The sequence below is a fragment of the Myxocyprinus asiaticus genome, chromosome 14 (genome assembly GCF_019703515.2).
Source record: "Myxocyprinus asiaticus isolate MX2 ecotype Aquarium Trade chromosome 14, UBuf_Myxa_2, whole genome shotgun sequence".
NCBI lineage: Eukaryota > Metazoa > Chordata > Actinopteri > Cypriniformes > Catostomidae > Myxocyprinus > Myxocyprinus asiaticus.
The window spans coordinates 22698688-22712195 of record NC_059357.1 but is presented as its reverse complement, the minus strand read 5'-3'; the positions used below and the strand labels follow the sequence as shown (position 1 = coordinate 22712195).

The 13508-nt window shown below is 39.7% G+C and overlaps 1 protein-coding gene across 1 annotated transcript; it reads left to right on the top strand.

Annotated features, from left to right (window-relative positions):
- The first annotated feature begins 703 nt into the window (after positions 1-703).
- LOC127452291 (deleted in malignant brain tumors 1 protein-like) lies at positions 704-4619 on the top strand. Its single transcript, XM_051717672.1, has 4 exons — positions 704-910; positions 1964-2272; positions 2655-3377; positions 3617-4619. Exons 1-3 carry the CDS (start codon positions 880-882, stop codon positions 3020-3022), a joined length of 708 nt encoding a protein of 235 aa, XP_051573632.1. The 5' UTR covers positions 704-879; the 3' UTR covers positions 3023-3377; positions 3617-4619.
- Positions 4620-13508: the final 8889 nt, after the last annotated feature.

Here is a 13508-nt window from a genome sequence, read left to right as displayed (position 1 = left end):
GTTCACATACTTTTTCCAACCTACATTGTGAATATTTGAATGATGTATTCAATATGTTTAAGAACAATACAATAATCTGTGTGTTAGTTAAAACAGACTGTGTTTGTTCATTATTGTAACTTAGATAAAGATCAAATTAAACTTTAAGACAAATGTATTCATAAATGCAGGTAATTCCAAAGGGTTCTCATACATTTTCTTGCCAGTGTATATATTTCCCAAGCTGCTAATTTGGCTAAAATTATAATTGTCTGCTAAAATTGTTAAATTAAAATCAAGAATTTGGAGGCAGGTGAATAATTGATTTGTTTGGCTAGGAAATATGACTATGAGTAATGGGTTAACAAAAAAGTCAAAATTGTATTAAAATGACCAGATATTGCTTTAGTATAGTTTACTTACCTAGACAGGCATTACAGCTTCCTTAATGTGCTCTATACAGCAATAGAATATATATAGTTCACCCTGAATATTGAAAGCAGAAAGCCATTTGCACTTGAGCCTTTTGCTATAGAAACAAAATGAAAAAGCTTTGCCTTTATCATCTCTTTGTGATAAATCTTTTTTGGAATGAAATTCCATTCTTGAAGCAAATTAGAACAAACAGGCTAAGAATTTCTGAGAAGTAGTTTGTGTCATTCTGCAGGAAATGAAGTAGATTGTGTGAAAAGTGCTGTCGAATATTCTTAGCACTTTCATCACGTTGCTGTTTTTTCAGTTTCTGTGAAACACTATTTTTGCTTGAACTATTTTAAAAGAGAACAAAGTGTGGATAATGCAACCAGCAGTTCTAGGTCTACAAGTTTTATTTCTGTCTTGAAAGAGGCATTGGTAACACATTTTATCTTCAGCTCATTTAGAAACAACGCAAGAATCACAATGCGAAGACTTCTTCTCACTTACATATTTGGTAAACTCAATCTTCAATCTTTTCACATTAGATTCTTCTTATAGATATAGTATAAAGGCAGAAAATAAATTTTAGTGCAGCATTCTTTAAAACACAGACAGTAATAAACTGAAAGTGTAAGTTGGTGCTTGTGGTGTATCACACTCAGCTTTAATGCTTGTCTTTGCATCAGAAAAAAACGAGAGAACTAAAATTTGCATTTCTAAGTATATTGTATCGTAAGAGGACTGTATTTTTTCACAAATTTGATAAATGAAGATTATTATGGAGAGTGTCACAAATCTAGTTGCCTATATTTGGTGGTATCTTTATACTTATACACGGTATGATTATCAGAAATGTTTAAGATGTCTGTCATTAAGCCACATGACTTGGTAATGCTTCTGACATTTTATCCTTTTTCTTTTTTTTTTTACTTCAACAAAGTTCAATGGGCTATGAGGAAAAAACAAATTAATTAAAAAAAGCACATTTTTTTTTTTTTTTTTTCTTTCAGCAAGCAAGTAGACATTAGGAGAATGGAAAAATGAATCTGCATGAAGTCTGGTCGAAATTGTGTCTTACTTTGGCCAAGAAAGACAAGAAAGCCTCTGTGACAAGAACGGGCCATTTGATCGACATGCAAATGACAAATCACAGATTAATTTTTTTAATGTGCCATTTAGGGGTGGCAAATCTTAAATCGATGGTACAACAATAATGGATCATGTGAAGTAAAGAGGAAGCTCATTTAGTGAACTCTCATATAATTTAGTATTCCACTGAGAGTTATGTGTTGAGCTTTGAAATTAATTTTAACATTAAAAATATTTAGGCTTTGGTACTTTACTCTGTTTTTAATGTAACTGTCATATTTAATTTCAACAGCCAGTGCTGTCAGTTCTGTAACTGGTAAATAGACTAAACTGACATTTAGTTGCCCATTAATACACAGACCTTGGATTATTTTAGTCTGTGATCTCAATTTACCAAATCTAACATGTGACTATTTTGGCTAGTATGCAATAGTACAATTCAAGAATTTGGGTTATATCATGGTGTCTTGTTTGTTAGGAAATATCAGACTGGTCAGTGGTAGTAATGGCTTCTCTGGGAGAGTCGAGGTCTTTTATGATGGCCATTGGGGAACTGTCTGTGATGATGGCTGGGGCATGAATGATGCTGCTGAAGTGTGCAAACAGTTGGGATGTGGAGAAGCTGTTGCAGCACTGGAGAAGGCTTATTTTGGCAAGGGGAGTGATCAGATCTGGCTGGATGATGTTGCATGCACTGGAAGTGAGAGCAGCTTTTCACAGTGCTCACATAGAGGACTAGGAAAACATAACTGTGACCATGGTGAAGATGCTGGTGTTGAATGTCTAGGTATGGTAAAAAAATAAAAATAAAAATTATCTCCAGTTTAATGTCTGCTTAAGTGCAGTATTAAACTGGCTTGAAGTGTGGTTTTGAATTAAGAAAGCTAATTCAACATGGTTAGCATTAATTTGAGTTTAATATAATATAAACTCAAAATCTTTCAAACTTTCATCTGCGTAAAATGTTAACATCCGTTGTAATTTTAGAGTATTTGAAAATAAATCTGAAAGTAAGAGTTGCATGTGTGTGTGTGTGTGTGTGTGTGTGTGTGTGTGTGTGTGTGTGTGTGTGTGTGTATATAGCAATAGATATTGTTTTGCCTCTGCATTATAAGTTTTGTAGTTAACATTCAGTCTTACCTAAGTACACTTTCTTTTATTTTATACAGGTAATCTGTTAAGATTGACAAATGGGTTTGATTCGTGCTGTGGGAGAGTGGAGATACTTCATAATGGCGAGTGGGGAACAGTTTGTGATGACAACTGGGACATGAATGATGCTGCTGTGGTTTGCAGACAATTACAATGTGGTACAGCAATCAGTGCACCTTATAGTGCTGCCTTTGGTCAAGGCAGTGGAAAAATCTTGTTGGATGATGTTGGATGTTCTGGAAGTGAGAGCAGCCTGACACTGTGCTCACACAGAGGACTAGGTTCAAATAACTGTAATCATGGTGAAGATGCTGGTGTGGTTTGCTTGGGTAAGGGGGGATGGAGCAATAGTTTAATAAAATTGTTGGAATTGAAATTTCATTAAGAAGATGAAATCCTTACACTTCCAGTTGACATTAGGTTATCTTGATAAACAATTAAAAAAAATTAGCAGGTGACCTGCAGATGCCCACCCTTTCCCTGATCTCCACACATTCAACTTTGTCTCCTGGAGAAAATGTCCAGTTCAGATGCACAACATCTAACCCAAGGTGCCAGACAATGTGATTTAAACCTGTTCAAAAATGGATCATTTATATACTCCCAAAAAAGTACATCTAGTATGACTTTCAATCTGGCTTATGTAAACATCTCACATCAAGGCCAGTACAGCTGTGATTACTCTTACAAGAATGGCACTATCAAGTCACCCAGGAGTAACACTATTCAAATCACTGTGGGTAAGTGTACATCAAACTAGCTGCACATTGTTTGAAGGGAAGGGCATTCTGTTCACAACAGTGTTTTCATTTTCTGCTGCTGCCTTTTTGCAACAAAATTTCAACATTGTTGTATAGATTTATAAAACTGGTAATAGCTGTAGATTACTTCTCTTAGCCTGTTTTGTTCTTATGCAGTTATACATGAGGCCTCTGGTTTTGTACCTGTGTAACTATCAAGATGTGTTCTTGTTTTCTAGTGAACTTGTAGCCCAACATTTCCTTCAGTGCTCCTGATGGATGGTTTGACTTTGGGCCTCTGGGGCCAGTGGTCACCAGGGGCAACAGTTTCACTGTCATCTGCTCCACTGAATCTCGGTATCCTGGAGGCTTCTTCTACCTGTTCAGTGGACCAAATATCACCAGGAGTCAATCAGCTGTCAATCACTCTGCCTTCTTCTACTTTCCTGAGGCTGATTATTCACAGCAGGGAAACTACAGTTGTGATTATGAAGTGAATGTATCCTCACATACCTTTAGTTCAGCAACCTTTAGTTTAATCCATGTCTTCTGAAGCTATACAGTCAGTTTTGAGTGAGAACAGAACAAAATGTAAATCCTTATTCACTATAATCTGGACATCTGCTTTGGTCAGGGCAGTTTGGAAAGTCTCCTTGGTGTGTTCATGAGAGAAGCCCGATTACTCTTCCTTGAGTTTGAAGCTTGTGCAGAGCACGTGTACAGCGCTCTGTGTATGTGTCAAGCTAAAGGAAGTGTAATGAACGTGGCAAAGAGATTGCAGATTTTAAGATTTATAGTGAATAAGGATTTACATTTTGGTCTGTTTCTTACCCAAAACCGATCATATCGTTTTTTTAGAAGACATGGATTAAACCACTCGAGTTGTATGGATTCCCTTACAAAAAATCTAAACTAGTCACAAACTTGCAGCAAATTTGCTCGTTATTTCTACAAGCAAATTAGCTTTTGATTCGCCACAAATTTTTGCCAGAAATTTGCAGTTCTTTGCCAGTAGTGGTGAACCTCTGGCAAACCTTTGGCAACAATAGACAATTTGCCACAAGACTGCCGCAAAGCTAATTTGCCTGTGGCGAATTTACGGCAAATTTGCGCCGAATTTGCCATGAACTCTCAATTTTCGTATGGGTTATCTTAATGCTGCCTTTATGCCCTATTTGGAGCCTGGGAATTTCGGTCCCCATTGTTTTGCATTGTATGGATATTAATAAATCATACATCTTTGTTTGTGTTCTGCTGAAGAAAGACATTTATAAGAGTTTTAGATGGCAGAAGGGTGAGTAATTGATTCATAATTTTTTTGTGAACTTTTCCTTTAATTACATTTTTTCCAATAGATTGATGGTAGTTTAATTGTTTTTAAAAGAGCTTTTTTCCAGTAAAAGCAACTTTTGAGTAGCATAATAAAATTTTGGTGTTTATGTCACATTTAATTCTGTGCAAACTGAAAGCTAAACTAAAATGTCCTCTCAATTGCATTGGGATGTCCAAGTTATTTATTGACCTGGTTCATTCGGACGATTCATGTAAATCAAGTGATTCACAGAAATTTTTCACAGATTAATTTGAGTCCCATGCATTTTACGACTTTTTAGTGCTAATATGCAAATTAGTAATAGAATTTAGAGTATTTTTTGTTTTATATTTATAATATTTTTTATATTTAGAGCAAATGTATCTGTTTAAGTTGAGTGCTATCACAATTATTAAGATTCTCATTGTTTTTGGAAAGATGACTACTGTTGTACTATTCATATGTTATACACCGATCAGCCACAACATTAATACCACCTGCCTAATATTGTGTAGGTCACCCTCGTGCCACCAAAACAGCACCAACCTGCATCTCAGAATAGCAATTTTAGATGCTATTTTTCTCACCACAATTGTACAGAGCGGTTATCTGAGTTACCATAGACTTTGTCAGTTCAAACCAGTCTGGCCATTCTCTCTTGACCTCTCTTATCAACAAGAGAGTTCCGCTCTGAACTGCCGCTCACAGGATGTTTTTTGTTTTTGTTTTCTGAGTAAATTCTAGAGACTGTTGTGTGTGAAAATCCCAGGAGATCAGAAGTTACAGAAATACTCAAACCAGCCCATCTGGCTCCAACCATCATCCATGCAATTATCTAATCAGCCAATTGTGTGGCAGAAGTGCAGTGCATAAAATCATACAGATAAGGGTCAGGAGCTTCAGTTAATGTTCAAATCAACCAACAGAATGGGGGAAAAATGTTGATCTCAGTGATCTGGAGCATGGCATGATTGTTGCCGTAAAGGTAACTTGACTGCAGTGTAGTAGAGTATAGTGGGAAGCTCCAGTTTCAAAGTAGCTTCCTCAACACTGCAGCTGTTAATGGAATGATTCTGTAGATTAACAGAAAAACTTGTCCCTCTTTCAGCTTTCCTGCTTCCTATCATCACTGCGGTGTCAGCTGTACTGCTCTTATTTTGTGCCCTTAGTATCATCTTCCTGGTGAAGAGAAGACAAAACCAAAAGAATGAGGAAACTCATATGAAGTGCTCCTTTAAAAAAGGTGATATTGAGTTGCATTGTATAAAATATATTACATTATTATTTGTTTTTATTTTGGGTGCCTTCCAAAATTAATGTCTTGTCTTAACTTTTATTTATTTTATTTTTTTCATTAAAAACCCTTCATCAATATGCTATGTACTTAGGTGCAGTTAATACATATGGAGGTGTGTCCCTTGACAAAAATGAAGAGGATGATGAGAATGACTATGAAAAAGTAGAACCTACTGATGAGGACTATGAGCAAATGTATCATGAAGACTCAGAAGAGGACTATATTAATCCTGATTCTGATCATTCTGAACAGGACAATGTCAATGTGGACGCAGATGACTCTGAAGAGGACTATGTCAATATTGATATTACACAATATAAAAGTACAGAACACAAAGAATCGCAAGATAATATTTATGAAAGCTATGAATAATGAGTCCAGAAAAACTCCACTGGAATTAATGTAGCCCCAAACAGATTAAATATGGCAGTATTATTATTTCTGAAGAAAAAAGTCAAATGGACATTGAATGCAATGGAATGATAACAAGTGACATTTTTCAAAACTTTTACTATGATGTATTATGTTCTTTGGTTGACTCCAGTGCTGATGAACTATGTCCCAGTACTGAAATTAGATAGATATCCGGCTGATAACAGAAATTCTATAATCTCTGGTGCAGTTGTGACTTCTATGTTTTAGGTAAAATGGGGTTTCCTTTAATGTATTTCAAAAAGCACATATTCACTCAATGAATAACTGTTATAGATATTTTTGTATTATTATTATTAAATTACACAGCCACTCTCAAAGGATTTATTTTTGTTGTTGTTGTTTATAATGTTAAAACAATGGTGTTTCTTTATATGTACAGTATGTATGTATGTATGGACAGTATGCAAAGCATACAAAAAATATAGTAAACAGTATATGTAATCGACAGATGATCTCCATGTTGGGACTGAGCAAGCTAGGTGGGACAGCCTTTATAGCAGCTGTCTCAGAGTTGTGTGTGATAAGCTCCACCATTGACGACCTTGATGTAAGTACTTCATATTAGGTGTGAATGCTACAAGGGTTGTCATTAGCTTTTATTTTTGACTTCTTTGGCACAGGAATGGTGGTGGCAGTTTTTTTTTTTTTTTTTTAATGTATTTATTTTTGTCATGTAAGTAATCCTATTTTATCATCAAATATTAGTCAAAAATAAACAAAAAACATAAATATTGATTGTACATTCTGTTCATCTATTTTGATAATTCTGTTAAATTGATATAATTATAGAAATTATTCATACAGATAAGTAAATCTTGTGATCTGTGAAAGGTTTTGTGGTTGGTTGGGAACCTCTTGGTTAAACAATTAAGCAAATTTAAATTTGTAAAATTAAGATATATTAGACTGGTAATGTAAATATACTGAAATATTATCATGTATTTTACACGTGCCCTTTAAAAAGGAGTTTAAAAGAACAACAGCTTCTCATTCATCCAAAGAGAATCTGTCATTCTTATATCACTTATATCACCCAAAGAACTTCATCCAGGATTTATTTTTGCTGACACCAGTTATACGGCATCCTTCTTCATGTTTGAAATATATATATATATATATATATATTGTCCTGCTGCAGAACACAAGTTCCCTTCAGCTTGAGGTCACGAACAGATGGCCGGACATTCTCTTTCAGGATTTTTTGGTAGACAGCAGAATTCATGGTTCCATTTATCACAGCAAGTCTTCCAGGTCCTGAAGCAGCAAAACAGCCCCAGACCATCACACTACCACCACCATATTTTACTGTTGGTATGATGTTCCTTTTCTGAAATGCGGTGTTACTTTTACGCCAGATGTAATGGGACACGCACCTTCCAAAAAGTTCAACTTTTGTCTCGTCAGTCCACAGAGTATTTTCCCAAAAGTCTTGGGGATCATCAAGATGTTTTCTGGCAAAAGTGAGACAAGCCTTAATGTTCTTTTTGCTCAGCAGTGGTTTTCGTCTTGGAACTCTGCCATGCAGGCCATTTTTGCCCAGTCTCTTTCTTATGGTGGAGTCATGAACACTGACCTTAACTGAGGCAAGTGAGGCCTGCAGTTCATTGGATGTTGTTGTGGGGTATTTTGTGACCTTTTGGATGAGTCGTCGCTGCGCTCTTGGGGTAATTTCGGTCAGCCGGCCACTCCTGGGAAGGTTCACCACTGTTCCATGTTTTCGCCATTTGTGGATAATGGCTCTCACTGTGGTTCTCTGGAGTCCCAAAGCTTTAGAAATGGCTTTATAACCTTTTCCAGACTGATAGATCTCAGTTACTTTCTTTCTCATTTGTTCCTGAATTTCTTTGGATCTCGGCATGATGTCTAGCTTTTGAAGATCTTTTGGTCTACTTCACTTTGTCAGGCAGGTCCTATTTAAGTGATTTCTTGATTGAGAACAGCTGTGGCAGTAATCAGGCCTGGGTGTGGCTAGAGAAATTGAACTCAGGTGTGATAAACCACAGTTAAGTTATGTTTTAACAGGTGGGGCAAACACTTTTTCACACAGGGCCATGTAGGTTTGGATTTTGTTTTCCCTTAATAATAACAACCTTCATTTAAAAACTGCATTTCGTGTTTACTTGTGTTATCTTTGACTAATATTTAAACTTGTTTGATGATCTGAAACATTTAAGTGTGACAAACATGCAAAAAAATAAGAAATCAGGAAGGGGGCAAACACTTTTTCACACCACTGTATATATATATATATATATATTGTAGTGAGCAGAATAGCATCTCAGACTGCACAACATGCCGAACCTTGAGGCGGGTGGGCTACAACAGCAGAAGACCATTTCAGTAGTTCGTACAGGTTAATGTAATCCTGTGTTACGGATAGTGTAAACGTGTGGCTCACTGTATGGGGCCAAAGGCTCGAGGCTCGAGACTTTACCCGAGCTCGAATATACCCCCCGGACTTGGATTAGTATTGATGGAATAGATAGGAAGAGACGGGGAGGTAGAGGGATGCTGGAAACACTCGCACCATGCAGAGTTAAGCAGCTGTTTATATACTCTTAATCTGGCAGTGTGATTGGCCGGATAAAATGAACTTGCTCCTCCTGAACCTTGTTAATGAAACTTCATTTCAGTAGTTCGCAAGTTAATGTAATCCTGTGTTAAGGATAGTGTCAACATGTGTGGCTCACTGTTGAAGGGCTTGAGGCTCAAGACTTGAACTGAGCTCGATTACCCCAAAAAGAAGCTTCTAAACAGGACAGGGAGTCTTTAGCTACAGAGCCTTGAATTTAGAAGGAGATGTGAAATTATATGAAACCTCTTATCCCCCAAAAGACGAACCAGAAACTAACAAAATGCGGGGGCTTGCTTATATTGTGAGAGATGGTCAGGTGTGCCAAAGAAAATAGAATCGAGCTGGGCCACTAGCTGAAACAGCCTCGTGCTAGGGTCCGTGTCGGGGGATAGGAAACTGGGAGGTGTAGGATAGGAAGAGATTGGAGAGTCAATGCAAGTTGAAACACTGAAGGGACAGTGGTGGTATCTGCCACAGGGAAATGAGGTCTGCAAAGAGCTGTTGTGTGCTGGAGGGATCGTTACACCCTAACCTGGGGGGCATCCCCGTGAAAGGGCAGGGTCGCCCCAGATGGAGGTGTGAATCCTAGCCCCCAGACTAACCTTAAGTCTCCCTCCAGGCTTGGTTGATTCAACGGGTGGGTTCGTGTGGCAAACGGTGTGAGCCCCATGGCAGGAGACTCGGCAGCCGCTCGAGCAAGCAAGCCCAACCTGCATTCGAACAGGAGGGGCTCCCACTGCATTCGAAGGGGGAGTCATCCCGGCTGCAAACAGGAGACCCCACGATACAGATAAATGTGATAAATCTCCTGCCCAAACGAACAGGAGAGCCCTTGAATGGATTGTATTGAAGGGGTCCGCAACGCCTTATCATGGGTGCCTCCCCCATGATCTGTCAGGATGAACCTGAGCTGAGGCGTGAATCCTAGCCACTCGAGAACAACCTTGCACCCCACCAGACACAATGGGGGAAAAGTGGATCGAGAGGGGTTCTGGTTAGGGACTTTCTATGATGGAGATAGTGTGCTAGCGATTGAAAGGGTTGGATAGGAGTTGGCAGATTGAACATGAAAATTGGATGCCCTTTTTTGGTCTGATCTGTTTTGCTTTGTTTGATAAGGTATCTGATTGTCTCGTTGTCTATGTCCGAAATGGTGGGGTGGATTCTTGGGTCGAAAATAGCTGTGGTAGTGAATTCTGAACAGCAAAGGAAGCCAAAGAAGGCAAGGATGAACATTGTGTCTAGTGTTTTTGCAGTATTTGGAGAAATGTAGCCCTGTCGAAGAATATTTAAGCATCGGATATCGATGGTGAGGGGGAGGCTAGTGTCGGTTCTGGTGGGTTGGAATATGTGGATACCTTTAAGGAGAAGTGAGATCTGGTGATAGTTTATTGTGGAGGAGTTATTTATAGAAAAAATGGATGCTGCTTAGGTATCCTTTGATGGTTCCTAAATGGTTTCTCCACTTTTCTCCCCAATTTGGAATGCCCAGTTCCCAATTCCTTAATGGAATGCACTCTAAGTCCTCATGGTGGCGTAGTGGCTTGCCTCAATCCAGGTGGCGGAGGACGAATCTCAGTTGCCTCCATGTCTGAGACCATCAATCCACACATCTTATCATGTGGCTTGTTGAGCATGTTACCGTGGAGACTTAGCATGTGTGGAGGCTTCACGCTATTCTCCGCAGCATCTACGCACAACTCACCACGCACCCCACTGAGAGTGAGAACCACATTATAGCAACCACAAGGAGGTTAACCCAACGTGACTCTACCCACCCTAGCAACCAGGCCAAATGGTTGCTTAGGAACCCTGACTGGAGTCACTCAGCATGCCCTGGATTCGAACTTACAACTCCAGGTGTGGTAGTCAGGAATGGAGGTTTTTTGATTGATTGAGGTGTGAAGCAAAGGAGGATGTGGAGAGAAAAATCAGGAAATGGTAGGTTGTAGATTTGGTGAAAATGTTTAAAGCATTTCCACACCGTCCAGTAAGTTTGGAGGGTTCAGGAGGAAACGGCTTGAAGGATGGAGTCTAAGGATGCTTGGTGGAGGAGTCTGAGAGGGTGGTTTATAGAAATTTCAGTTCTGAACAGGGAGGAACCGGGGTTGGTGTTGGGTTTGCTTCTGGGGCCAAGGCTCTGAATCTCTTAAAAGCAAAAAAGAGAGAGAGAGAGTCAGCAATCTGTATTTTTGATACTGGAATGTGTTCTGCTTTGATGATGAATTGGTTACGGATCAAAATACAAATTAGATGCCTGAGAAATAGCGACAATTCTGGAGAACGAGATCTGCCTTTATTAATGCACTGGACAGTGGCTTGGTTATTGCAGTGAATAAGGATACTTTTGGATGATCATTCTGATCCCCAGAGGGAGGCTGCTAACACAATGGGACATAGTTCGAACAGGGTGGAAGATTCTGAGTGAGGAGGGGATTTAGTTAGGTTGGAGGACCATGAGGATGCAAACCAATGAGAGGCCATTCCAGTGTCTAAGAAAAGTCAGCCAAAGTTGTAAATCTGCTTGATATGCTTGGTCTAGGACTACAAAGTCATTTAGGGAGTGAACTGATAATGCTAGAGACAGAAGGTGGGAGATGAATGGGCGGCTTTGGGGAATGATGCGCATGGCTAAATTTAGGTTGCAGAGGAGAGAGAGGAGGTCACACTTAGTGAGGTTTGGGTTTGATAGGGTGTCAGAAGAGATAGAAATAATCCTGTCAATTTTCTCTTTGGGTAGGGAAGCAAGAAATTTGGCCATATTGAGTTGGACACCTAAAAATTTGTTGGAAGTGGGAGGGCTGGCGGGCTTTTCTTGGACGATAGGAATTCCTGGGTCGGAGAATACTTTCTCAACCTTGGTTAGGTGAAGAGCCGGAGGAGAATTGTGAGGCGAGACTATGAGGAAATCGTCAAGCAGGTGGATGAGGTAAGGTACGGAGTGATTATTTGACAAAATCCAGCAGATCGCTTCAGATAGCATGTTGAATATCTTGGGGCTGCTTTTGCAGCCAAAGGTGAGGTGGACAGCTAAATATAATTTTTCGTTCGAAAGGCGCCGAAGAGGTGCCAGAAATCTGGGTGCAGGGGCATGATTTTGAATGCTGAAGTGATGTTGACTTTAGCGAGCCATACCTCCCTGCCTACATTTTTAATAATTTGTACGGCTTGGTCGACATTATGATAGCGAAGAGTGTATTTGTTGATTGAGATCAGGCTATTGATGCTTGGGTGAGGCCTGCCGGGAGGGGCTGAGAGGTCTATTATGAGGCGTTTTTTTCCAGAGATTATTCTGGTGGCTATCCCGATGGGATTAATGCGAACATTCTCAAAGGGAGGTTTAGCGAAGGGGCCTATCATGAAACCTGATTTGACTTCTTTGTTAGGAGATCATGGACCATTTGATGTTGAACTATGGCTGATTGCAAGTGTCACGGTCCTGTCTCTCTGTCAGTCTGGGTTTTGGTCTGACAGGGCCGTGGCATTACCCACCCATGTCTGTCTTTTTGTGAGCTTCTGTTTGTTATTGCAAGGGTGCATCGTGCTTGTATCATTGGCTGCATGCATTCACGTTATTATCCTTGTCTGTCTCTCACATCCGCGCGCGCACGCATTGTGCTTGCTTTGCGCCGCACGCCCGGGTCGTGAGCTGTCTTCTTGTTTGTGCTGAGGTTCAGTCACTTTGGTAAGGTGTCGGGTGTGCGTGTGGCCGAACTCTCACACAAGTGTCTGCTCTCATCTTGTTTGTTGATAGGCATGAGTGTATATCACCTCATTGTCTTGGCGTTGTGTGCTCATGCCAATCGGATGTTTTGCCTGCTTGTGAGAGAAACAGAAGCACGCGGTGCTATAGAAACAATAACAGAGCCGCATGCTTCTCTTTCTGACATCACACTCCAACCTCCTTGTTTGCTCGTTAGTAATTTATTAGTCACACCTGCCCTGTCTTGTTAACCTTTGATTTCTCTCAACCATTTTAGTCTCCTTGTGTGTGCTGTCAAGTGCCAGTTCATCTTGTTTCCCAGTCGGTCTTGTTATTTAGCCTTGTATCTTGTTCTTGTTATCCTGTTCCTGTATCTGTCTTTCAGTGTTCCCATTGATCCTGATCCCCCACCTGGTTCCTTGATCCGGTCGGTCCTGATTCCCCATCATCCTCTGCCCCAGTTCCCGGATTACATACAGTGGTTTATGTTTTTTCCCCTCGTGGGATTTTATGCTTATTAATTATTAAAGTATTTTTGGTTTTTTTTAACTCTGCATCTGCATATTTTTAACTCTCAATTTCCTCACCTCTCTGCAACAACACAAACTGTGACAGAACGAACTGGCCAGCATGGACCCAGCAGCAGTTCAATTAATTCAACTGTGTCAGAGGAATCTTCCCCTAGAGGAATATGTGGAGAGTTTCTGGCCAGTGAGGTAAATTTTAATGACTTGGCTCTCAAAGACTTTTTTCATTATGGTTTGGACAAGTCTCTGAGTTCCCTGATGCCCAGTGGCAAAATTCATTGG